General features: G+C 43.5%; 2 protein-coding genes across 6 annotated transcripts; one reads left to right on the top strand and one right to left on the bottom strand.

Moving 5' to 3' along the window:
• Nucleotides 1–451: 451 nt before the first annotated feature.
• FKBP7 (FKBP prolyl isomerase 7) lies at nt 452–7,267 on the bottom strand. Its single transcript, XM_083714309.1, has 4 exons — nt 6,821–7,267; nt 5,134–5,285; nt 1,283–1,416; nt 452–1,167 (listed from the first exon to the last, which is right to left on the bottom strand). The coding sequence occupies exons 1-4, from the start codon at nt 7,258–7,260 to the stop codon at nt 1,006–1,008; spliced, it is 888 nt and encodes a 295-aa protein (XP_083570435.1). The 5' UTR covers nt 7,261–7,267; the 3' UTR covers nt 452–1,005.
• On the top strand, nt 7,125–25,437 carry PLEKHA3 (pleckstrin homology domain containing A3). Of its 5 annotated transcripts, none has more exons than XM_083714238.1 (9): nt 7,125–7,260; nt 8,094–8,434; nt 14,509–14,625; nt 16,861–17,016; nt 18,715–18,851; nt 20,534–20,698; nt 21,983–22,026; nt 23,634–23,749; nt 25,167–25,437. In XM_083714238.1, the coding sequence occupies exons 2-9, from the start codon at nt 8,395–8,397 to the stop codon at nt 25,289–25,291; spliced, it is 900 nt and encodes a 299-aa protein (XP_083570364.1). In that variant the 5' UTR covers nt 7,125–7,260; nt 8,094–8,394; the 3' UTR covers nt 25,292–25,437. The 5 variants fall into 5 exon arrangements, with proteins under 5 accessions (XP_083570364.1, XP_083570367.1, XP_083570365.1 ...); XM_083714241.1 differs by having other exon boundaries at nt 7,179–7,319; XM_083714239.1 differs by having other exon boundaries at nt 7,214–7,354.
• The last annotated feature ends 1,283 nt before the right edge of the window (nt 25,438–26,720 follow it).

Below are 26,720 nucleotides of genomic sequence, written 5' to 3'. Positions count from 1 at the left end.
CAGATAAAACAAGCCACAGTTCATAAGCCAAAACTATGGTTTCATGCTGGTTTGTTGCCAAAAAAGCAGACAAAAAAACCCACACGCTTAGTCTACTTGGCTAATTTTTGGACACTGCAATAAGCCATACATTGGCTAAACAAACCATGGGCTAGCATTATGTGTGAATCGGGCCATTAAGTGAAAATGTGCAACTGAGCTTCAGTGTCATTAATGCAACTCTGGATCTGCTCCAAAAATGGCTCCCACAAATTTTCAAAATGAATGTTAACCATGAGGCGAGTAAAGATGCCACAGGGGTGGGGGACAATTTGGAGTAAACAAAACAAAAAAGGGAAATTACTTCATCAGCAACAACACTATATTTGGCATAGCTGTAAATTCCCCGTTAACTCTTACAACTTTAATTCAGATTATTTCATAAGAATTACAAAGTATGTGGAGCCACCCCTATCATTTCAGTAACATTTTTAATCATGATAAAAAGGTATAAAAATTTCCCACAACCAACATACATGAAATATTATGTGACAAAGAAATTCCATTTTGGTTAAAGCCATTAATCTAATGGACAAATCCCAGGGAAATCAAACAGGGCTGAAGAGTGTAATCACAAAAAGCTGTGTACTTGGTTACAAATGTAGTGACAGCTCCACAGGTACATCTTCACTTCAATGTGTATTTGGGGCTCCACTAGCAGGATTTCCTACTACCTTCAATGCAGTGGGTAACACTGTGAACAAAGCCGTGTCCCCTCCACTGAAGGGCATGGGGAAGTCCTTATGAAAGCTCCATGTGCGCATGGGAGGAACTGCTGAACTGGGATCCAAATGTCCATAAAACAGGGATGGGGAACCTGTGGCCTTCTAGCTGCTGTTGGACTGCATCCCCTATCATCCCTGATCATTGGCCAAGCTGATTTGGGCTAATGGGAGCAGAAGTCCAACAACATTGGCAGGGCTGCAGATTCCCCATTCCTGCCACAGACTTTTAAGCAATGATCTGTTATAGTTCATCGTGTTGGTAGACATTATATTCCTTGGCAGATATGAAGCCGTCTCCGTCATGGTCATTCTTTTTAAATATATCAAGCAAGACATCTTGATGAATGGAAGGGTCGCGTTTCTTGCCATCTCTTTCAAATTCCTTCTTCAGGTAATGGTCTATCTAAAGGAACAACAATCGACAGATTTTTTATCTCAAACTTTGTTACGTATTGAAAATGGTGTTAATTTAGGTTTAGATGCTATAGCAGGGAACATCAGAATATGACCTGTGTTACCTCATGTTTTGAGAGTTTTTTGTCACTATCCAGGTCCATTTGAGAAAATGCTTCAACACTGCGGGGTCCTTGCGTTACTGCATACAATTCAATCTCAAAGATCAGGGTTGCGTTAGGTGGAATCTTTGCAGGTTCTAAAAATGGAACAAGACCATTTTGGGAACTGTGTACACACATCTGACAAATAATCTTAACCACAAACTGGAGTAATTTTTATGGTTATTTGGAAATGTGTAAATTATGGACTCTGGTATAAATATTTGTTTTTTAAATACTTTGCTTTGTTGAACTACTTTGAATTTGAGGCAGCCCTCCTGATTATTAGGGGCAAAATACAACTGGATTTCCCCCTATACACACTCCTTTTTGGGGTGTATTCCCACATGGACTGTGCCCTAAGTATATTGTCAAGCCATTCTAAACTAGTAAACTGCCTACTCACAAAAAACAACAACAGTTCCACCAGATTTGTTTTGTCATTTTCAGAAAGCTTCTTGAAAAATGTTGTCTGTGCTTCAGTCATCAGTAATGGCTGGGGTGGGGGATGGCAAGCCAATGGCCTAGGGCAGGGGTCCCCAACCTTTTTCAGCTGTCCACTGTCCCTCAGACCATGTGGTGGGGAGAAAATGAATGAATTCCTATGCCCCACAAATAACCCAGAGATGCATTTTAAATAAAAGGACACATTCTACTCATGTAAAAAGACACTGATTTCCGGACCATCCGTGGACAGGATTGAGGTGGTGATTGGGCTGCATCCGGCCCCCGGGCCTTAGGTTGCCTGCCCCTAGCCTAGGCCCTGCCTTTGTCCATCGGCATTGCCAATTGGCCTCTGGTGGGAGAGGCTTTAGGGAAGACCACAGGGATAACCATCCCTCTAGTTCACTCAGGGGCTCCCACATTGGACTAAGGCCAGCACTTTCCTCATGCATGTCAGAAAGTTACTTGATAAATATGAAATGGCTATCTAGTCAATCAAGCATGAATAGCCATTCCACTAAAAAAAGCATAACTTGAAATATGATTTTTGGAGTAGGCAAGGTTAAGATTTCAGGGATAAAAGTTTCTCCACCTCAAGGAGGAAAATGGCTTCAAAGGAAATCCATGTTTATCTTCTGGTTTGATACAATATCCTCCTGTATCAAAAGGGATACGGTGGTACCTCGGTTTAAGAACAGCCCTGTTTACGAACTATTCGGTATATGAACTCCACAAAACCAGAAGTAGTGTTGCGGTTAGCGAACTTTACCTCGGTCTACGAATGGAAGCTGAATGGTGGAAGGGCACTGGTGGCAGGAGGCCTCATTAGGGAAAGCGTGCCTCCGTTTAAGAATGGCTTTGGTTTAAGAACAGACTTCTGGAATGGATTAAGTTCGTAAACCAAGGTACCACTGTACCGAAGTTTAGCAGCTTTTGAGAAAGAAAGCATACTGATAATGGCAGACAGGTACCAGTAATGAAGGAGAAAGCTTCCAAAGTCAGTCCGAAACAAGTATTTGCAAGCCATGCACCTGCAGCTGACAAATATAGAATTTGGGAACTCATCTAAAATGATGAAGACTAAAAGTATGGCAGTTCAGACAGAAGATTAGTGCTAGAGTGACATGCTTTTCATGCAGGCCATAGGTTCAATCCCTGGCATGTACAGGTAGGGGTGGGAAGGTATCCTACTTGAAACCCTTCAAAGCTGCTGTCAGTCAATGAAAATAATACCGAGTTAGATGGGACATTGATCTGCCTCAGTGTATAAGGCAGCTGCCGATGGTCCTATAATTTATTTTTGAGTTTCCACATACTGCACTGAAAGCTAAATGTTGCAACAGATATCCTCTCCGAGAACAAAGGGAGATCAAATGTCACATACAGAACTCACAATAAATAAAAATGAAATTATAAACTTTAATGTAGAGGCTAAGACAGTGTGATCCCCTACACTGAACAGAGCTCACCAGCCTGTCAGATTGATAAGACACGTTCCTTGTGTAAATGTCTCAGGAAGCAACAATAGGAGACTTAACTGAATCTCTGTGTATGGGTGATCATTATATGTATCTGGCCTGGTGTGTCCAATAGGTCACAAGTTGCCCTGTGCTGGGCCCAGAGACCTTTCCCTCCTTAAAATTGTTTAGTAGAAATCCTCACACATGCTTCAGCAACACAACTGCTCGGTTTCTAGAGTTAGTAGCTAAACTAAAAAAAGGAAAAAGATTTAAGCGCAAGCAGTTTTGAGAGTAATACATACCACAGGAAAACCCGTGAAAAGTTCTAGAAAGCCACATGCATTCTTGACATTCAAAACTAGTGCCATCTTGCTCAGCATGCACAAACAATGCTCTGAAAGAATATAAGAGGGTTGTACGTGGGAAGAAAGGCCTCCTTCAAAAGTTCAGCCTAAAAAAGATAGTCACAGTTAGTATTCAGCAAACAAGCAATGCATATTTGCACGTTGAGAATACCTATTGAGAAATCAAGGTATGTTGAATCTGGTTGAGGTATGATGGCCAAATCTACCGTATTTTTCGCCCTATAGGACGCACTTTCCCCCCCTCCAAAAATGAAGGGGAAATCTGTGTGCGTCCTGTGGGGCGAATGCAGGCTTTCGCTGAAGCTTGGAGAGCTTCAGGAAGCTATCAGCAAGCCTGGGGAGCCTGCGGGAGTTCCCGCAGGGCTCCCTAGGCTGTGGATAGCAGCCTGCTGCACGGAGCGCAGGGCGCGCTGAAGCAGAGCGCCCCGCGCTTCGGGCAGACATCAGGCAGCCCCACAAGCTTGGGGGACAGCGGGGAGGCGGAGCGCCGCCATCCTGCTGTTCCCCGACCTGGTTTGGATTCCCTGACCTGGTTTTGGGGGGGAAATGAAGGAAAAATTTGTTTCCTTTATTTCCTCCCTCCAAAAAAATAGGTGCGTCCTATAGGCCGGTGCGTCCTATGGGATGAAAAATAGGGTATTTTTCACTTCAGCAGACTTTGAATCACAAGTTGGCCTACAGAGATGTTGTGCATGTCAGATGTCAAATCACAATGAGGTCAAAGCTGGGCACCTGGATACTTAAAGATTCACCAGTTCCAGCTAAGATTCAAAAGGCAAAGATTTCAGCCCAATAACGTTAGATGGGATTAAGTCCCACTGGACAAGTCAGTCACAATTATCTCAAGGCACAATTATCTCAAGTTCCAACTAAGTTTAGCTGGACTGGAGTCATGGTGAAGGCTTACTCAACATCACTCTGACTGGGAGATAAGTGATCAACATCACTCTGGTATGGGCCTAAAATTAAGATCAGTTCAGACATAAAGCCAAACCACTGCAGGGACTGGGAGAGCCCCTGCAGGCTTTTATGTTCCCTCCTTGCACATGGGGTTCCCTTCCTCAGTTCCTGGATTTTGCTAATTCCCTATGATGTTCAAACTGACAAACTATGTATAGTGCTAACCAGGATTTAGAAACTCAATCCAAGCAGTGGTTTCATGAAGGCAAGGTAGTAATGAAAGGTTACCAATTTCAACATCAGGACAAACTAGGGTCAGGAAAATGCTGAATGCGAAGGAAGAAACCTGCAGGTAAGAGTAGAGGAAAAGGAGGCTATAAACAAACCTGTGGGGCTACTTCTGGTCATCAAACAAGCAATGGTTTGGCAACATGCTTGAACTGAACCATAAAGCTAGGTACAAAAGCAACAAAACTGAATTGAATTGAATGGTTACAGCCATTACAAAATGCCAGTGAATAAGTAACATGTAGGGAAGAGGCTGGAAATGTGATAGATGGATATAGATCGATAGATCCCAGTTCCTTCTCTATAGGCTAAAGCAATACAGCTAAAGTAGAGAGAATGGCTATTCGCCTTGCTTTACCATATCCTTGCTTCCCATAAGCAAGTGATGGAGGTATGATCACTTTCCGTTTCTCTCCAGGACACATATTCAGCATTGCAATATCTAAACCTTTAATTACTTGTCCGACACCAAGGACAAACCATTTTGGGTGGCCGTTGTTTTGTGTTCGACTACAAAGAAATATTAAAAAGAGAGAGAGAGAGAGATTTAATATTTACAGGTTTAAGAAACAAGTTCAGTATACAAGCACATCATTCTTGGTCAACATTTATTGGTACTTAAATGCCTGGGGATACTTGGATCTGGACTGTTTTCACACACTAATACCACATCCTGTAGAATTATATCTGTTATATTTTATTTACACAATCAGAATGAATTTCAGGAAGAAAAATGCTTTTTCTGTACAGCCTGAGCAGGAGCGGTGAACAACGTTATAGCTAACTGTTGTAGCTTGTCCTCAAAGCCACCCCACTGCTGTGCTCACAGTTGTGAAGGATATTCTTATGTTATGAATGGCCTGTGTCACCATTAAGAAAACGAGGTCAGAATAGGTCAATTTATCTGGGCTGTCCCTGGATAAAGTGATTTTCTTCATTAAGTTCTCAAAGTTTTTAACCCAGCTCAAGGTTGTCATCTGAACTAGCCAGAGGTTTAACTGATAATCAATCAGTCAGTCCATCATTTGAAAAATAAGACTTTAGGTAAAAAGGTAAAGGTCACTCAAAGGTGACTATGGGGTTGTGGCGCTCATCTCACTTTTCAGGCAGAGGGAACCAGTGTTTGTCTACAGACAGCTTTCTGGGTCATGGGGCCAGCATGACTAAACCACTACTGGCGCAAAGGGACTCTGTGACGGAAACCAGAGTGCACAGAAACGCCGTTTACCTTCCTGCCGTTGCGGTACCTATTTGCACTGGCATGCTTTCGAACTCCTAGGTTGGCAGAAGCTGGGACAGAGCGACAGGAGCTCAGTCTGTCAAGCAGATTCAAACCACCAACCTTAAATCAGCAAGCCCAAGAGGCTCAGTCGTTTAGACCACAGCGCCACCAACATCCCAAGAAATGGCATTTTGGCGACTGTAACCTTGGTTTAAGGAGGCATTTGGCACCTAGCTTATACAGGGCGAGTCTTTTAAAAGAGGCCCTGTGGAACATGTGTACTCTGTATCCACGGAGCCTGTTTTAAAGGACTCACCCTGTATATCTGAGTTTCTAACACTGCACACACATATAAGCTAGGATCCAAATTCCTTCTTAAACCAAAGTTACAGTCTTATTTTCCAAATGATGGGTTATAGGCCGTAGTGTGTGCGTGTCTAGATAGAATACATCTAGGGGCCTTTGACCCACTAGGGCCTATGACCCACTCTTCACATGCCTTAAGAAAATAATGGGGGTGGCCCTCTGACCCATACATACTGCACATGTAAAACATATGCATACATGTTATCAAGCGATTCTGAAAGCATCTGTGATTTTCGGATGATCAAGGAAGGATATTGTACAAGGCTGCAATAACATTCCCCTCCCTTAAAGACATTAAGTTTTCATTCCTAAATTTCATGGCACAACTCACATTGACTTTGGAACCCAACATTCAGGTTGCCAAACCTTTATTTTTGCGTTCAAAGTACCGCTTCCTTGGGTTTTATATATCCGGCGGCGTGGGCCGAGTCCCAAAGCAAGCTTCGGATTGCCTTACCTGCAATAGAACTTGGACTTCTCCCCGGCCAGGTACCCGTCGTAATGGGCATTCAGCAGGTCCCCCTTCTTGCTCTTCGGATGGCAGTTTTCGGGGACGTGCACGACTTCCATTTGAACTTCGTCGGCGGAGGCGCCCTCCTCCTTCTTCTGCCCGTCCGCCCGGAGGGTTACGAGGGCGAAAGCCTGGAGGAAGAAACAGATCCCCGCGGCGAAGTGCATAGCTGCTGGAGCACGAGATCGCGGCTGCGGGATCTGCCTCGCTGCTCGCCGGGGCTGCGTGGCACTGGCATTGTTCGACGTCACGGGAGCCGAGAGGGGCGCGGCCCGGGGCTGCTCCAGCCTCTGTCTCGCCTCGCCTCCTTCCGGCGGACGCGCGGGCGGCGCGGGATGTGCCCCGCTTGCGCTGCTGGCCCGCTCTGCCTCCTCCGCCTTCCCCATGTAGGTCTTTCGGGAGGTGGCACGACGGCGCGGAGCCGCTTTAATCCCCGGAGCTGAAGGTCTCCTCCCGCATCCCCATCTAGGCAGAGCGATGGTAGCTATTCGTTTGGGGAAGGATGGCCCTAGTGGGCAGGAATGCAGGTGGATGCAGAGATTGCAGATTTGTAATCGGGAAGGGGAGCTCCTCCTGGTTTGCAAATCGGCGTCGCTGCAGCGTTTTTTCTCTGCGCGGTGGTGTCATTTTGCGCCCGAGGTGGGGGAGGCCGAAGGAGACGCTTTTTTTAAATTAAGAAACAAAAGCCGGAGCCCGATCTTGTGCGTGCCTGTTCGGAAGTCAAGTTCACTGGAGAGCTGCTTCCGAGCAGATGAGAGCCTAAGGGTTGCAGCCTCGAGCGGGATGCCCAGCGAGCGGGCCAGGCAGAATAGAAAGGCGAGCGGGTGTATTTAAACATGGAAAGCCGCCGTGCTCAATGCGCAAAGCGAGCGATCGCATATATGCAGGGTAGATCTATATAATATATATTAATTACGCCCGGCGAAGGCTGCAGTGCAGACGTGGCGCTCGAGTTTTCGGACAGGCGATGGAGGCGAGCAGCCCATATGCGTGTGCGCGTAGCTTGCTTTTTTTGTTTTTGTTTCATCCACCAGCCCCTTTCATCCAGGAAGTAAATGAGACGTCGGGGTCAATGGCACCAAGCGCAAAGGCCCGTGAAAGGTGGGGGGGGGGAGGGGAAAAAGGGGAAGGAGAAAAAGAAAGAAAGAGGCCGGCGAGGAGAAGAGGGAGGCAGCCGCAGCCTGTGCGAGAGGGTTTGGTAACCGCTTTGTTTCCCCAGTGGCTGCGATGTGCATAGGCAATGCATGACTCCGCCGCTCCTCTTCCTGCCGCACGTGCCCGTACAACCCAGTCCGCGCAGCACCCCCAAAGCCAGCCGGACCCGAAGGCGGCTGCCGCTGCTGCTGCTTCCCCGCTAAGCTAAACCACCCAGCCGTCCATGTACATAGCGGGGCCGGTTGCCGCCGCCGCCGCCGCGTCTGCTCGAGAGCGCCGAAGGGGAGAGAGGGCCCGCGCCGTTCCTGCTGCCTTTTCTCCGGAGGAGGGCGAGCAGGATGCTGCGCGAAGCGCGCCGCTGAACTATGGAAGGAGTTCTGTACAAGTGGACCAATTACATCACAGGTGAGGGGCGTCCTGGGCACCTGGGCGAGGACCGCCCGCCCGTTGTTGTTGTTCCGTCGTCGTCCCTGGCGACGCTGCTGGAGCCCGGGCGCCGGCTTCCGGGTTGGGGGTGGCTGCCTGGCGGCTTGGACCGGGTTTCTGCCTGGCAGAATGGAAGGCGCGCTTGGCTAGGGCTGGGGAAGCAAGAGGCCGCCGCTTCAAAGCGTGCGCTCCTGCGTTTGGCCTAGTGCTGCCAGCCCCCTAATCTGAGAGCCCCTTCCCACACATCCTAGTCTATGGGCATTTAATGTGGGGTGGGAAACAATCCTTGCTGCCTGTCAAAAGTGCTCCAGGATAGGGGCTTGTGGGTGCATCCATCTCCCCCCCCCCTCCCAAGTTTACCTCATCTTTCCTTATTGTCTTCTAATGGATTATGGGATATTATGATAGAAGTCGTTTGTTTTTAAGTCATCATGAGTTTCTTTTCATACCGGGTTGTTATTAGGTGTGCGATCTTTGCTGTTTATTTTGTTGTTTCTTCAGCTTGTAAGCCGCCATGTGTATAGTAATATAGAAAGGTGGTATGCAAATTAAAAGTGAAATGAAATGAAATCTTAGAGCTGGACTGGATAAAATAGTTGGCAGCCCCGCAGGGCAGAGAGGAGAGGCGATTGTGTATGGAAAGGGGGGGCCCTCCCTCATATTATGCCCATTTTGCAGTGTTAGAAACTCAGATGTATAAGCTTGGCGCCAAATGGCTCTTTAAATAAGGGCTACAGTTGCCAAAACAGAATGCCTTGTTGCTGTGTTTCAGCCAGACGGCTCAAAAGTCGTATTTCTCAGTATGACTTTTGGGTTCCTGAAATCCATTCTGTTGCTGCAGATAAAATATAACTGGCCGAATTCAGCGGGATGTGTTGCTAATGTGTGAAAATAGTCAAGATCCAATGATCCCCAGGCATGCACCTCCAGATGGCAGAGACATCAGATAGCTTCACTTGGTCGCAAGTGGCTGATAGTCAGGTGCAAAATGTGCCTGGCGAATTTTGAACACTGCCCTTTTGCTCCATGACTTGGGTGGGGGAACCAAGGACCTGAGAGCTGGGTGCAGCCCTCCCAGTTGCTCTGACTGGCCCCAGAGACTTTCCTGGCCAATCCATTCCCTCCCAGATGCACCCCTTTCTGGTCCTAGGTCACAGCCTCTTTGAGTGCTCTTGTCTGGCTGGAATGTGTTCCTGAACTCTGACAATGCCTCTTGCTTCCTGGGATGGTGGGTAGCTGAGGGTACATGAGTGAGCTCATCTACTGTACAGAGGTGATGTTTGCATTCTTTGCTTCCTCCACTTTTTGCTATGGCTGTGCCCTGGGGCACCGGCTTGTGTCTCCTGAGTGGAATGTGGCCTTCATGCCGAAACAGGTTCCCTACCTTGGTTCTACCAAGTTTCACTTGCCAATTTTAAATGCAAACATAGGAGACAATTAAAGGGCAAATTGGCTGCCTTCATCACACCTAGGTTCTCACCAGAGTTTCCCTCTTTTATTATCTGTCATCCTGCTATATCTCAAGAGCTCTTACCCAAAATATATATGGTGACTGCAGGTGTAATTAAAGTTGCACTCTGTTTGCCTGTGCTTTTAACAGTGTCTTCCCTGCTTTAAATTTAGCAACTTGGCTGAGTAAATAAGGCTGCACGCAGAGATAATGGCAGATATGGCCGCTGACAGATAAAAGAGGGCTTGGAGTTGCATTGCATGGCTGGGGGTGGGGGAAGTAACAGAAGGAAACGTTTGAAAAATAATTACGGTAACAGGTACAGTAGGGTTCGGAAGCATTTTGTAGGGTTGCCCCAGCCATAATTCCTAACATGACACTATTTGATCTGTAGCATGATAGGACATTTAATTTTACCCAGGCCCCTTTGGCAAATTTAGAGACTTCACATGACCACAGCAAACTCTGTTAAATGTAAGCAGAGAGGGTATCTTGTCTGAAAAGACAGACAACATTTCATATACTTGTTCTCTGGAGCTATCAGAACAACCCCATAGAGCCAATAACCTGCAGGAACTAAGCCTAACAGAAATAATCTCATGTTCTTCCCCACTTCACTCCACTTCCATTGATTGTAAGCCCCCTGGAGTAGACTTGTCTTCTCCTTTGTAAGCAGCCCCGGCACACATATGGTGCTATTTGAACAAATAAGACCCTGGTGATGAACCTTGACATTCAAAGATAGCTTTGGGGCAGTTCAAGGAAGCAAGTAGATGTGAATTAAAAAGAACCCCCTACTGTGCAGGTATGCTGAGAATACAATAGATATTTGACCCTCCTTGTCACCATATGCTAGTAAGATGTGGGAGCCATCGCTTGGCAGAAATGCAGGGGAAGAAAGTAGCACAAGTTGTTATTTGTTTGTTTTATACCTTTCCCTTCCGTGAAATTCTCAGGGTAGCTTTCAAAAATGGATTAAACAAAAAACAAAAACAATACCATGCAACTTAAAAAGGTATACAAAAATATAATGAAACAGGCAAGCTCCAAGACAACAAGGATTGCTTGGGTTGATTTGGCTGGTGGAATGTTGAGGAGGAAGTAGCTGGTTGGGGGAGATTGGTTAGGAAGGAATGGCTTGGTGACCGCCTGCCAGCCATACAGCTGCTGTGTCATATCAATACATGACTGAAAACCTATGTGGGTGATTGATCTGCTGATAATGATGGCTGGTGATCGGGTCTTGCAGTTTTGATTTGTGGGAGGCAAGACCATTTGCATTGCTGCCTCCACGCCCCTACCCACCCACCCACCCACCCACCCACCCACCCACTAAACTATCCCCGCTGGCAAGACAACCATGCAAGGCATGCCGATTATACACAATACAGTAGGGGACAGAGGAGGTTTTGGGTTGGTCTGCATTATTTTAAGAAGACTGACCTAGGTAGTTTGGAACTCCTAGGCTAATACACAGATCACACCATAAATTATCCTTGGGATTTTGTACATGTCCAAATTTTGCAAAATACTTTCCCACCCGGGAAAACGTATCAAAATGCATATTTTAGGACAGAATACATTTAGAAATGTAACTCTAAAATAAAAATAGGTATTTAAATATGCATATTGTGATAAGGTACATACTTAAGTGCATTTTTTAAAATACACATTTAAATATTAATTTCTGAATGGAAAAAAGTTGCAGATTAATGTAGAAATGGACAGAGCCAGACTATGGAACAAACACATGCAAAATTGACCAAGGCAGAAAATAGATCTGTAAATCCCAAACTGGTAGATACTGAGGTTTTTTGTTTTTTTTTTTTTTAAAATAAATCATACTGGAGAAATTTGATATCCTACTAGCTTTGTTTCAGCTTGTCATTTTTTTACTTTAATAATTTTTGGGCCTTTCCGAAGAAGCTGTGTCTGTAACCAACATTCGCTAGATAAGGACTGGGTGTACAAACGTTGTGCAATGAGATAAGAGAGAACACTCTACAAAAATTTTCTTGATTAGGTTATTAATTTAAAGGAGTATACAAGTGGAATACTTGCTGAAAATACATTTGCACTTTAAAGCATAAAGAGATAATAGATAATAGAGGGCAAGTAGAATGAATCATTGAATAAATTCCACCAACTCATGAGCATTTTGTTTGATTTATTCGTTTGTCTCATTTTACAGGGCTGGCCACTGGGACAGCAAAGGATGCTGTTTCCTTTTATTCTGTTGAAAAGGCTTTCTTACTTGCCAGAAAAACAGGGCTGTTTTGTTCCATTGCAGCAGATCCCATATGAGTTCCATAAGCTGCTTCATTGGGTCTCCACCTTAACTGCAACACCACTGACTTTGTTTAATTCTGCAGTTCCTTTCTCATTCTGCTCAACTTGAATCAAGTTCAAATTCCTGCAATATGCTTAGATAGCAAGGCCTGTCTTTTTGAACTTGCGAATTGATTTGTCTTGGATCACTAACCCATACATTCTTTATCATATTTCCTCATACCGTTTTGACCAAAGCACATTTGCAGGTGGCAAAAAACACTCCACTGGGAAGTAGCGTCTGTGTGCTGTGGCGTGCACCAGATTTAGGGTTTTTTTATGATCTGTAGTGATACTCACCTATGTGCTTTCCTTCAGGAAGGTCATCGTTCCCATGAATAGATCTTGACTGGTTGGAACAGATGGTGGACAAAACACTCGGCTGTAATGCGGACAGTTCTTGCTTATAAGATTGGGTTTCCTCATAGTAACTGTATTTTCTCCTCCAGTGCCAAATGTACACTTGTACCATTGTATTGTTCAGACAGGCTGTCATACCAGATTCATAAAGCCTTCCTTTAGGTGGAGATATCAGTGACTTACGAGACAGATGTGTCGGCTTAGTGCTTTAAATGCACTTACAGATTTAATCTCATATGCTCCTAAAAGCAGCTGGTAAATGTGAGCTATCCTTTTCCCTTATCAGCTTTGTTGTGCATGAATTAACAGGCACAGAGCTGTGAAATCTACATAGTAAGCATCCTTTACATCTCCCTCTTGATCTTTTCGTTGTTTAAAGCACTACAGTACTCAACTACCTGCCCCTTGCCACTGGGGAAAAAGGACACACTCAGATTCTGTCCCTCCACTCTCTGCATTTGTGATCAGAGACTTCAGCATATTGCTAGGGTTGTCTATTAATTACAGATCTATGTCTCATGATAAATCACTTTAAAAAAAAATACAGTACACATTAAACATTGTATTTTCAACACAGGGTGGCATTTTTGCATGTCGGAATAAAAAGTGACACCCCCTCCCAAAGTGTGCCCTGAATTCTGTCTTATCGATTAAATTTTTTCCTCCCATTGATTAACGAACACATTAATTAGTCTGCTGATTAAACTGGTTCAGTTTCCATCCAAACAAGGCATCCTGCTTGTGTACAGTCAAACCGTGGTTCCCGAATGGCTTAGTTACCAAGCAAATGGGCTCCTGAACACTGCAAACCCAGAAGTGTTCCAGTTTGCGAACGTTTTTTGGAAGCTGGACGTCCGACGTGGCTTCGGCTTGAATGCAGGAAGCTCCTGCAGCCAATCGGAAGCTGCGCCTTGGTTTACGAACAGATTCGGGAGTCGAACGGATTCCCGGAACGGATTAAGTTCCACTGTATATGCCAATTCCACTCCCCACCCCAAATGCAGCTCTAAACAGATTCCACAGCTTTGTTCATTAGAGCTACATTGGGGGACCATTGGCAAGCTTCATCCCTTGACTGCCTTCACCAGTACCATACTAGTAACTTTGTGCATGTTGGAGACAGGAGCAGTCACAAGCCCAGGACACCGAATAATAATAATTATATTTATACCCTGCCCATTTGGTTGGGTTGTCTCAGCCACTCGGGTGCTTCCAGCACATATAAAAACATAATAAAACACCAAACATTAAAAAAATTCCCACTTGTACTGGTGTTTGGTGCCTTCATCCTGATTTGTGCTGCTGTGCCAGCACAGTGGCCCACAAAATAGTGACTAAACTGAATTTTATCATTATGTTCTTACATCTTACTGATAGTATCTGAACAACCAAAAGTGCTAGCTGGTACCCAATATATCCCCACCCCCGGTATTGCTTAACTTCAACTCCCAGCATCCCTGGCCATGCTTTCTGTAGATGATGGGAGTTTAGTTCAGCGACATTTGGAGGGCAAAGTGTTCCCCACTACCTTAACCAACTAAGTCATTTTCAGGGTAGACTCAAATAAATCAGTGGATTTAAGTTGGTCAGTATGTAACTTGTCCACTGATTTCAGTGGATCTTCTCTTACTATAACTTAGTCAAATAGCATCAATTATTTCGCGAGTTTTTAAAAATAGTATGGGACTTTGACAGAGCTGGCAAAGATACAGTCATCTGGGAATTGTGGATTCATATTTGTATGTTATTAATGTGTGTGTCTGTTTTGATTTTAAAAATTAAATAAACAGACTTAAATCTTGCTTACAACTAAGAGGTCTAAACTGAGGAACGGTGCTGTTGCTTGTGTGTGATAATTGCATTTTGAAACAAAGCAGATTAATGTTGTTGTTTTCTTTTTGCAATGTTTCCCTAGGCTGGCAGCCTCGCTGGTTTGTTCTTGATAACGGGATATTGTCTTACTACGATTCGCAGGATGATGTTTGCAAAGGCAGCAAAGGCAGCATAAAGATGGCAGTGTGTGAAATCAAAGGTAGGCTCTCTCAATAAGAAAACTCTCCTTACCTTCTAGGCTGAGGTATCTAACATGAGCAGTAGGGCTGGGCGATATCTGCTTTTCAATATTGCAATATATCGCCAGCTAAACATCATGATATACCAATATATCACAATTTCTGAAATAAGGATGGAGCTATGTAGTGGCGTTGGCTGGCTTCACAGTTTTTATCACATTGTGATTTTTGCACGCGCGCACACACATAATGATTCGCGATATATTGCCAGGTCAAAAACTATGAAACCGGTATCACAATATGGACTTCAAACCGGTTTTGGAGGATATATCACCCAGTCCTGCTAGGCAGTCTTTGCAAAATAAGCTGATTATTTCAAGCATCAGCTTGACGCCTAGTACAAGTACAAATGTTCTTACTGTATATAGTCACAGGTCCAGTAATTGAGGGTCTGCTTCACCCTTTGCTCCTTCTTATTTTGGGTTTTCCTCCCACCTCTTTCTTGCCCAATGTCTCCCCGCTGTTCTCCAGAATCACCCAGAGAGGCTCTGCTGCCTTTGTGGGTTATATCTCAGAGTAGACCATTGGAATTAATGAACCTAGATTAGCCAGGTCCCTTAATTTCAATGGGTCTATGCAGAGTATGACTAACAGTGGATATGCAATGGATTCACCTAACCTGTGCATGGACTTCTGCTTTTTCAATGGGGCTTTCCCCCTCTTTGCCCCCCACACCCCCTGAAATAGGCTCCCGGGGGGTGGGAGAACCCCCCCCCCCAGAATAGTGCAGGGGAGAGGGTATTGTTCCATTGGCAGGCTGGAATGCTTGTGCTGCTGGAAAGATTGGGATATAGAATCCTAGAACTGTGGAGTTGGAAGGGACCCTGCGGATCGAACCTGCAACCTTGGTGTTACCAGCATCATGCTGTAACCAGCTGAGCTATCCACATGGGATTGGAAGAGTGCAACATTGAATTCCACCCAATGGCTATATTCTACCTCCACTGTCAGAGGCAGCATTGCCTCTGAATACCAATTGCTTGGAATTGCCCATGGGGAGAGCCCTGTTGTGCTCAGGTTTTGCTTGCAGATTTCCTCAAAGGCATCTGGTTGGCTGCTGTGAGAACAATACAGTGGTACCTCGGGTTACATACGCTTCAGGTTACAGACTCCGCTAACCCAGAAATAGTGCTTCAGGTTAAGAACTTTGCTTCAGGATGAGAACAGAAATCGGGCTCCTGCGGCGCGGCAGCAGCAGGAGGCCCCATTAGCTAAAGTGGTGCTTCAGGTTAAGAACAGTTTCAGGTTAAGTACGGACCTCCAGAACGAATTAAGTACTTAACCCGAGGTACCACTGTATGCTGGGCTGATATACTAGATGATGATGATAATAATGATGTTGATGATGATGATGATTTTTACCCTGCCCTCCCCAGCCAAAACCGGACTCAGAGTGGCTAACATCAAATGTATAACACATTAACATAAAATCAGGCAATCAATTAAAATACATCCTAAAATCAGATCAGGACCAGAATAAAATCCACTCAGATAGCAACCCGCAGATTAGTGTTGGGGACCTTAAATGCTTACCAGGCCCAACTGTTTGTGCTGAACTTATATGAGCCTGTGAGAAAAATTGGGAGGTCACTTTCATGCAAATTCTTATAAAAGGGGAGGGGAGTCAGACTGAACCCTGACCAAAGGCCTGGCGGAACAGCTCCGTCTTGCAGGCCCTGCGGAAAGATGTCAAATCCCACAGGGCCCTGGTCTCTTGTAACAGAGTGTTCCACCATGCCGGGTCTAATCTCCTTGAGGCTCGGGACCTCCAAAATGTTATTATTTTCTGACCATAAGGTCCTCCGTGGGGCATACCAGGAGAGGCGGTCCCGTAGGTACGAGGGTCCTAGGCTGTATAGGACTTTAAAGGTTAAAACCAGCACCTTAAACCTCATCCTGTACTCCACTGGGAGCCAGCGCAGCTGGTGTAGCACTGGATGAATATGATATCACGGCAAGGACCCCTTAAGGAGCCTCGCCGCGGTATTCTGCACCAGCTGGAGTTTCTGGGTCAGCTTCAAGGGCAGCCCCGCGTAGAGCGAGTTACTATAATCAAGCCTGGAGGTGACCGTCGCGTGGATCACAGTGGCAAGATATTGGAAGTAGGACAGTCGTAACTGGGAAGTACTAACTCTGTAATTCCAGGCAGTCTTTGAAAAATCTGTGCTCCTAATTTATCTCGCCTCTGTCGCAAGTTCATCCGACAGACAGCACCAGGATGGAGTTAATCATCCCAGGGGAACAGCATTTCTACATGAAAGCCGTTAATGCAGCTGAACGACAGCGGTGGCTGGTAGCCCTGGGGAGCTCGAAAGCCTGTTTGGCAGACACCAGAACAAAAAAAGAAAAAGGTACTTGTACTTTCTTTTTTACAAAAAGCAAAAACAACCTACTAAAAACACCTGGTTTTTAACTATTGTAGTTATCGGTCAAATGCCCATCAAATGTAAAGTAATTATTTATGGCAGTAGGTGGCACACTTTCAAGGGGTTTTGAGGTTTACAGCTCATTACATTATTATTTCTTAACACTAGCAAAGCCCATAGTATTTTCTAAGCACCCTAGAGATATTAAAATACAAGAGGGGCCCAGCTCACTGTGAGTAGAGGCTGGTCTGTTAGGGCAGATAGGGCCCTGCCCCAGCTACCTCAATCTGCCCTTAGCCAACCATCACCTGTCTATCTTCTTATTTACATCCAGTCTAGATGGTGGCCCTGGCGACCAGTTTCCTTCTCCTTAGTCTCAGTGTTGCCATCATAGGAGGAGGATGGGGACAGAGCAAAAATTAGTTGGCTCATTGGCCCTGGCTCCTGTTTGTATTTTATCTTAAGTCAAGTCACTTGGAGACATTTGTTGTTGTATAAAGCGACTAACAAATGTAACTACTACTACTACTAATAATAATAAAAGTCAGACATTCCTTTTGTTTAAAGGAATATACAGTGGTACTTTGGTTCTCAAACTTAATCTGTTCCGGAAGTCCGTTCCAAAATCAAAGTGTTCCAAAACCAAGGTGCGCTTTCCCATAGAAAGTAATGCAAAACAGATTAATCTGTTCCAGACTTTAAAAATTCAAACCCTAAAACAGCAATTTAACATGAATCTTACTATTTAATGAGACCTTTGAGCCGTAAAATGAAAGCAATAATCACTGTAAAGGTAAAGGACCCCTGACAGTTAAGTCCAGTCCCAAACAACTCTGGAGTTGTGGCGCTCATCTCACTTTACTGGCCAAGGGAGCTGGTGTTTGTCCACAGACGGTTTTTCTGGGTCCTGTGGCCAGCATGACTAAGCTGCTTCTGGCGAAACCAGAGCAGCGCATGGAAATGCTGTTTACCTTCCCGCCAGAGCAGTACCTATTTATCTACTTGCACTTGACGTGCTTTCGAACTGCTAGGTAGACAGGAATTGGGACAGAGCAACAGGAGCTTACCCTGTTGCGGGGATTCGAACCGCCGACCTTCTGATTGGTAAGCACTAGGCTCTGTGGTTTAAACTACAGCGACACCCGCGTCCCCAATAATCAATGTACTATACTATAAAATAAAGAAGACAGTATTGTTGATGATAAAAATAAAAAGTATTATTTTTTCTTACTGCACTGATGATAGTCATTGTTTGGATGGGGGGCTTTTACCCATTTCCACAGTGACACAACCAATCAATCAGTAGCTGAACTGGGTTCCACACAGTCACAAAAACAAATGAGCTGAAAAAGCCTCAAAAACAAAAATGCAAAATAAATAGCAAAAACAAAAGCGCCAAACTTAATCCGTTACAGAAGTCCGTTTGACTTCCGAAATGTTCGAAAACGAAGGCGCAACTTCTGATTGTTGCAGGTGCGCTGGAAACAGTAGTCGACAGCTGCATCGGACGTTTGGCTTCCGAAAAACGTTCGAAAACCGGAGGAACACTTCCAGGTTTTTGGCACTTGGGAACCAAAGCGTTTTGCGAACCAAGGTACCACTGTAAATGCCTACATCTTAAAACTTGTCACGGGAACTCACGTACCTGACCAGTGAAGTTTCTGCTTCCCAATGTCCTTGCAGAAGTTAATGAAACCAATGAATCTCTGAAAACCAAAATGTCAGAGCTTCGTCTCTACTGTGACCTTCTAATGCAGCAGGTTCATACAATCCAAGAATACGTTCACCATGATGAAAATCACCTGTCACCCAGCATTGAGGTATCGGATCATTTTTTAAATTAATATTATTTGTTTTGGATTGGGAGGAGAAGCATCAGCATTAAGGTGGACCCACTACATTGTCCAGTAGGGCCCAAATACAACTCTTTAGTTTCAATAATTACTTTTGGTTTATGTCTATATTAAATTGCCTGTTTAGTCTGGTCTTCTCAAGTTTTTAAATCTGTGTTTTTAACTTTGGAGTTGTTGGTGTGTTTTTATTTTCCTGTTGTATTTAGGTTGCTTTAGATTTTATGACTTTCTATTTAGATTGTTGTCACCCATACTTATTGTGAGTCACCCATAGAACTTTGTTATGGGGCAGCATGTAAATGTTTAGATAAATATAAAAAACACATCACTCTTTCATCTCCAGGTCTACTGAAAGGGGCCTGCACAAATAAAATTACCTATAAAGATCAATATGAAACAGCAAAATAAATAGTAGAAAACTTAATTGCAAAAGGCAGGCAAAAAACAGGCAGAAAGAGCAGCAACAATTGGTAAAATGGCATTCAGTGAAAATAGCAAAACAGCACTGGATTGTTGAAACGGTGGGTGTGAAACAGAGGCTGTAGTCCTGTACCCATTTGCCTGGGAGCAAGTCCCACTGAACTCAAGAGAGATTGCTTCTGAGTAGACTTTCATAGGATTGCACAGTTAGCAGCAGGTTGGATTTGATTTAAATCACAATTTAAATCACTAGTCAGTAAGACTTGATTGAAATCATATTTTTTTTACAGAAAGACTCATTCTTGCTGGTATAATCTTAATATTTACAACTAGATGAAGGCTTCATTTTTGGAACAATAAATTTTCAGAATAGTTTTCAGAGTACATAGTTATATCAAAAATTACTGATTTGGTTATACTATTTGAAATACATGCAGCGATAATTATGAAATTATTGTGAGGTTTAATAAGTTAACTTTATATTTGGACAGCTTTTCTGCTGTACTTTATTGGAAGGAGAAAAATAACCATTCCCTTAATAACAATTTAAACAATTTATTTAACTAAAACAATATCATTATAGCATATGTATCCATGTTTGTTACTGTAACTGATGTGGTTAAACATCTTTTTTTTTAAAAAAAACCTTAGACTGAGTTTTAGCACACATGAAAAACTTAAACCGATCCTTATTTCCTGATGAATAGTCTTTGGACTATAATGTAACTTAAATAGAAAACTAACTTTAGTAAGATTTTTCCTCCAAAAGCATTTTATTTTAAAAATATGATTTAAATTTTAAAAATATGATTTTTAAAAATTATTATCCACCCTGGTTAGCAGGAATTTCAGGCCCTTGGCATTCGCAAATGAAAATGCTCATCCTTCTGTTGCACCAGAGAAAATTGTTACACCACAACAGAAACACCAGCGGAGTTTTGGCCTACTTTTATGTCTCTGTCTGCCTTTACAGCAGGGATATGAAATCTGTGGCCCCTTCAGAGGCTGTTGGGACACCATCAGCCCCAGGCAGCGTTGCCAGTAGTCAATGCTGAACGTTCCTCGCAGTCAGTCTAAAATACGAGCCAAGAAGAATGCTACACAAGCTTGCAGTTCATTAAAGAGTTGACGTGTTGCCCAGCCAGCGTCTCTTGTTTCACCAAAAAGCTTTTACCGGGCAACAAATGTTAAGTGAATTCACCTTTCTCAATTGCTTCCCGTGTTTCCAGAATATGAACGAAGCGTCCTCCTTGCTCAGCGCTACCTGTGACACATTTATCACGACCCTCGAAGAATGTGTGAAAATAGCAAATGCCAAGTTCAAGCCAGAGATGTTTCAGTTGCCTCATCCGGATCCTTTAGTTTCTCCTGTGTCGCCTTCACCTGTGCAAATGGTTGGACGTTTTTTAATCTCTCTCTTCTCCCCCCCCCCCCCAAGGCTGGAGAGAATTTGAGAGAGTATGGTGGTGGGATGGTTTTTAAAAGGAGAGATTCCCCCAAACTGCCATAGTCTGCTTTCCCCAAGTCAGTGAGTTGATCCTCTCTCAAGAGTAATTAAGGCTGCGATCCTCACCAGGATTTACATTTTTAAGTGTCTGCAAGTGCCTGGCTGCATGTGTGTGTGGAAGCAAACTTGGATATGTTTTGGGGTAGTCAGTGAGGCCTTTCAGGGCCCAATAAAGTCAGTGGGATTTATTTGTGAGCGAAATACGTTTGTCATTTTTCTCCTGCCCTCCCTCCGAGGAGCTCTGGGGCGGCCTACGTGGCTCCTCCCTGTTTTATCCTCACAACTACTCTGTGAGGTAGGCCAAGAGCCCAAAATTACCCATGGAGCTTTGTGGATGAATGGGGATTTGAACTCTGGCCACCCTCCAGCCTTAGTTAGCACTCTCTAACCACCTGGCCACACTGGATCTATGTTTATTGTTTTATTTTATGTATTTCTGTTTTTAACCTCCAAAACGGGAGGCCATGATAGAACATCTGCTTTGTTGTACACAGGAGGTCGCACCCTGGTCCAGCCCTCAACATATTCACTGCTTTGAGGGTTTGGGGGGTTTATTTATTTATTTATTTATTTATTGCAATCAAGAGGTTTATAAATTTTATGAAATAAATAAGTAGGGCTGGGCAATTTCCTGTTTGAATCCCAGGAAAGCTCCTGCTAGTTCATTGTAGTAATATCCAAGGAAACACTCTGAAAAACCAAATGTACAGTTATGTTTATTTGGTTCTATGTTTTCAAGAGAATCCATCAAGAGTGCATAATTTGTGACTTTCAGAGATTTATAAGATTTCTGTACATTTGGTACAGAGGCATATTTCATATATTTCATACTGTTCAATGTTCTGTATAGATTATATTGTTTATATTGACGTCGCATTGTTGTACTTGGTCAACTTGCCTGGGATATTACTGATAATTGTTTGCAACACAGGGGTTTAATTGTTGGCCAGTTCAGTGTAGGCAATACTGAACTAGATGGACCAGTAGTCTGACTCTATATGAGACAGCATCCTATGTTTAAAATTACCTGCTTCAAAATAAAACAAACACCCACCCAATCCATCCCTTATTTTTTTCTTTATTAAAGAAAGCATCATCCTTAAGGTACAGATAACCAACAAAGAATTAGGAAGTATGTAATAACCTGTTTTGTTTTAAAATTACTTTCTAGATGAAACGTTCTGTTAGCCACCCAGGTACTTGTAATCCAGAGAGGTAAGTACAAAATGGCGAACGTATTACTTTTTAAAGTCTGGAAACCAACCAGCCAACCAATAAATAGAAAGGTTCTTCATTATTATTATTATTATTATTATTATTATTATTATTATTATATGAAGCCCCGTATTGTCTCAAATAAAAAAGCAGTTATCTGTTTCCTGGTTAATCCAAACTCGCAGGATGGTATTCAGCCATGAATGAGCATGGCAAAGTCAGGTCCATTCACTTCAATGGATCTACTATGAGTAAAATTTCGTTGCTGAATACCACCCACAGTAAGCTGCTTTGCAAAACTTGCACAAATATGGAGGGTCCTGACAGATAGCATGCTTCTCGCTGGTGCTTTTTATTTATTGCTTTGTCACACTAAACCAAGGTTTGGCATAGCATGTCATCTGAACCAGGACTTGCGTTTAAGTTCTGTTCTCACTAACCACCAGTTGTAGCCAAGAACCAGCCTTGGTTACAGCTCTTGTTTATCTATATATTTACGTTTCTTTTAGATAACACGTTTTTTCTCCAAGAAGCCAAAGGTGGCATACGTGGTCCTCTCCCTCCCAGTTTTATCCTCACACCTATCCCCTGTATAGGTGTTTTTTTGAGCCTGGGCCTCCAACTCTTGGTCACCAACTAACTAGGCATATTGCAACAGTGCTGCACTCGATGGAAGAAAGGGAAGGACAGGAGAGGGGATTTTTTGTTGATTTGTGTTTCCCTATGCCCCTCCCAAAAGAAAACATGTTTCATAGGGTTAAAGACCCTGCAGAACAAACAGGAGAGGTGGCACTGTGGGGATTTCAGAGGGAAGGGGAAAATGGCCTTCTGCTTCTTCCAGTGAGAGCCTCTGCTGGATCTCACTCGCTTACACTAACGGAAAGAGCTCTTTATTTCCTCAAAGGGCAAATCTGGATCCAACCCCACGACTGTTACTTAGTTGATTTTGGGGGGTTGATTTTGGATTGTTCGCCTGCCTATTCAAGAAATTGTTTTGCATTGTTTTAACTTGATTGGGTTGCTTTCTGTTTAATTTTATTTGAATCACCTTGGGCACTGTATAGCGGGGCATACAACTTCTTTTTTTAAAAAAATGCTGCAGTGCCACCAGCCACACACAAAGCCCTGTCCATGCTTCTGACACAGTTGTACCTTGGATCCCAAATGCCCTGGAACGCGGACGTTTTGGCTCCCAAACCCAGAAGTGACTGTTCCAGTTTGCGAACGTTCTTTTGGAAGGTGAATGTCCGATGAGGCTTCCGCGGCTTCTGATTGGCTGCAGGAGCTTCCTGCAGCCAATCGGAAGCCTCGATTTGGTTTTCGACCATTTTGGAAGTTGGAACGGAGTTCCGGAATGGATTCCGTTCGACTTCCAAGTATGTGACACAAGATGGTCGTCTCCTCTTGTTGTGAGCGGATGCCCATGTGTCTCCCATGGAGATCCCTTCCACATACAGAACTCCTGTCTCTCTTTAATCTTTTTCGGTACCTTATTTCAGGAAAGTGTACCAAACAAAGACCATTTTTAAAATTAAGTAAGATGAGCTGGAGAGAACTTTGGGTGTTAAGGACACGTAATGAAATGTGCAATGCTATTTCATTTGCAGGAGCAGTCACTCTGTAAAAGAACCAAATTCATCCTCTCACCGGTTATCCCAAAGGTGGAGAAGGACAGTCTTAGATCCAGAACATTCTGTAGATGTTCCCCCTGATGATATAGACAGTAAGTTCTGGTGTACCCATGTGCATTCTACTATCTTTGTGCTTCAGTTGGATTCTTGTTCTACGTTGAGATAGAAGACTCCGTGGCCATTATCTATCCTATAACAAATCAGCTACAGAAACAAGCAACATAGTCTCCTGCATTGCCCTAGCCAAGCTGGGTGCTCAAGGAATTTGCATCGTGCCTTTGGGCACATTCAAGAGCCTCCATGTGGACTCCATCTATACTTTTTGAACGTAGGAATGAAAAATTAGGAGCACAGGCATGCTGCTGCCCATTGTGAAGTGCATGTTAGTTTATAGGAGTGAGTTTTTTTCACAGTAAATACAGGAATGATGATCACACCTGTTTTTCTCATAGGGAAATGTGGCCATTAAACATACATGTGCTGCCTACAAGTGATTGCTCTGCGCACACATACCACAAATTAAATTCAGGGATGTGGGTTATCTAAATATCAGTATTCATCATTTGGTGCTTGATGGAAATAGGTTTGGGAGACTTGCTCTAGACTTTTTAATATTAGTAATAATAATAATAAAATTATTATTTGTACTCTTACCATCTGACTAGGTTTTCCCCAGACACTCTGGGCAGTTTTCAGCAGATAGAAGAACACACTAAGACATTGAGCTTTAAAAACCTCCTTACACAGAGCTGCCTTCAGATGTCTTCTAAAAGTTGTATAGTTATTAATCTCCTTGACATCTGATGGGAGGGCACCACTACCGAGAAGCCTGGTTCCCTGTCACGTCACAACTCACAACAAGGGAACCACCAGAAGGCCCTCAGAGCTGGATCTTAGTGTCTGGGCTAGACAATGGGGGTAGAGATGTTCCTTCAATTATACAGGGACAAGGCTTTTAAAGGTCAGCACCAGTACCTTGATGTCCTTGGAAACATACTTGGAACCAATGTGGATCATTTAGGACTGGTGTTATGTGGTCCTGGGTGGCTGCTCCCAGTCACCAGCCTAGCGGCCACATTCTGAATTAGTTGTAGTTTCCAAGTCACTTTCAAAGTAGCCCCACTTAATAACTTGTAAGAATTGAAAATATTCCTGTATATTTTTACTGGGGCGAACTTAGATCCTTTCTCTTTATGCCCTGCCCCATTTGGAGGTGTGGAAAAGGACCTCTGAAGAGTCAATCAGGGTTGACAAGACTGGGCTGGATGGTCAAATAGTCTGACTTTATATAAGGCACCCAGCTTGTCAAGGTCTAGCAGGGAAAGATGAAGGGGGATTAAGAAGCTTCTTTCAGCCATATGTTGATCTCTTCCAACCCTAGAGTTCTGTGCTGAGCACATTGGATGGAGCACAACATTTGTGTGCAACGTGTGCCATCAAGCCGAAATGACTAAATGCAACATTTTCAAAGGCGCAGTTGAAAACAAACCCCGATCTGTCTCTTTGTAGGACCAACATACTGTTCCAGGCATACTCTCAATGGAGACTTGGCGTCTTCAACCATTTCCGACACAGCCCTGTTGGTGTCAAAGAAACAATCAGAACGAGAAGAGACTCTACCGCCTACATCCTGAAGAATTGAAGGGAAACACCTTTCTCTTAAGTAATGCTATGCAAAAGCTGCTGTACTTCTCCTGTTGTCGTAGGGGGTAGTTCGTTCCCTGTGTGAAGGATTTCTCTGCACTTTATAGAATAATGTAAAAACTAACTTCAAAGCGTATTTTATCTTTATATAGTTTATTTGCAATAATATTTTCCTACAACCTTCAGTTTGTGCATTTTTGAAACAAATTATGGTTCGACGGATAGGTAATGTACCTTTGCAAATGTAGCCCTCCTTTTTACAAAGTGTGATGGTCGTTTAGAGCCTTGACCAAAAAAAAAAAAAAAAAGTTTTACATTTGGGATAGGGAGGAAAACTTGTGCCATAGACCGGACTGCTCACTTGAACACATCGTTGCTTTGCTGGTACAGTATCCTATTCTTGCACACAGTTCACTTCCTATTGAATTGAGTGGCAGTGCTACCGTAATATTATTATTATTATTATTATTATTATTATTATTATTATTATTGCTCGTGGTTGCACCTTTCCTGCCAGGGGATGCTTTTTCTCACATTTAGATTGAGATGGTATTCCTTAAACAAGGTTTATTGGTAATTTAATATTTTCCCCTTCTTAAAAACCGTGGTGTACATAAGGGCAATCTCTGCAACTTGGATCTCTTCCGTCTGGTTGGAATTAGTGACACTTGAGTATAGTCTCAGGGCATGTTCCAGCCAAAATTAAGCCCTCTGAAGCCCTCTTGGTTTTAATGAGAATGAAACCAATGAGATTTTAGCATGCTTAGGTTTGGCAGAATCTTGCTCTAAATTCTTAAATTCCTTTCCTGTGCCTTTTCTTTTCTTGGACTCAGAACACCTGCATTTCTCTGGCTTGCACCCAAAGTCTAGCCAATTAAAAAAAAAGTGTTAGATGTGAAGTATTTTTCTAAATAGTCATATAAATTATCTGATTTCCGAGGCATTATACATGGGGTAAAGGTATTTTAACGTTTTGATGTATTTATTCCTTTTTGCACCACAAAATGCCTCCTTGTCAATAGTGGGGGTGGGGTGGGGGGGGTGAGATGTGCTTAATCGTTGCTGAGGTGTGTTCCATTACTAAATAGCAGTTTTTTTAAAAAATTGTGGGACATGATCCAACCCAAAGTGTGCACTTGATTTGAGTTGAAGAGTATGTAAAGCACATGGGACTAAGAAATACTTGACTTTGGCTGAATTCTGCCCCTCCTTTTCGCTAAACAGCAAGATATCCTTGATGTGTCTTTTTACCAAAGTGTTATTTTAGCGCCAGTTTCTAAAATATGCTCTTGAGATGCTGTTGTAACGTATTCATAGCTGCAGCTGTACATTTATTTATGATCTATTTATACCAAAGGGGGAGGGTGGCTTTTATCATTGTGAGCCCAATAACTTCAGAAGAGCATACTTGTACAGCAA

The sequence above is a fragment of the Podarcis gaigeae genome, assembly GCF_964106915.1.
Source record: "Podarcis gaigeae genome assembly, chromosome: 1".
In the NCBI taxonomy this organism is placed as follows: Eukaryota; Metazoa; Chordata; class Lepidosauria; order Squamata; family Lacertidae; genus Podarcis; species Podarcis gaigeae.
The sequence above is the reverse complement of the archived record's forward strand: the minus strand, read 5'-3'. Positions and strand labels throughout refer to the sequence as shown.

Excerpts from the sequence above, each read along its gene's own strand:
- PLEKHA3 (XM_083714238.1), top strand. The coding sequence starts at position 8,395 with ATGGAAGGAGTTCTGTACAAGTGGACCAATTACATCACAG. Across the intron at positions 14,626-16,860 it reads GGCAGTGTGTGAAATCAAAG|TTCATCCGACAGACAGCACC; the intron begins GTAGGCTCTCTC and ends CTCTGTCGCAAG. Across the intron at positions 18,852-20,533 it reads ACCTGTCACCCAGCATTGAG|AATATGAACGAAGCGTCCTC; the intron begins GTATCGGATCAT and ends CCGTGTTTCCAG.
- FKBP7 (XM_083714309.1), bottom strand. The coding sequence starts at position 7,260 with ATGGGGAAGGCGGAGGAGGCAGAGCGGGCCAGCAGCGCAAGCGGGGCA. Across the intron at positions 1,417-5,133 it reads TTATGGGAAGCAAGGATATG|AACCTGCAAAGATTCCACCT; the intron begins GTAAAGCAAGGC and ends TTCCATTTTTAG. Across the intron at positions 1,168-1,282 it reads AAAAACTCTCAAAACATGAG|ATAGACCATTACCTGAAGAA; the intron begins GTAACACAGGTC and ends TTGTTCCTTTAG.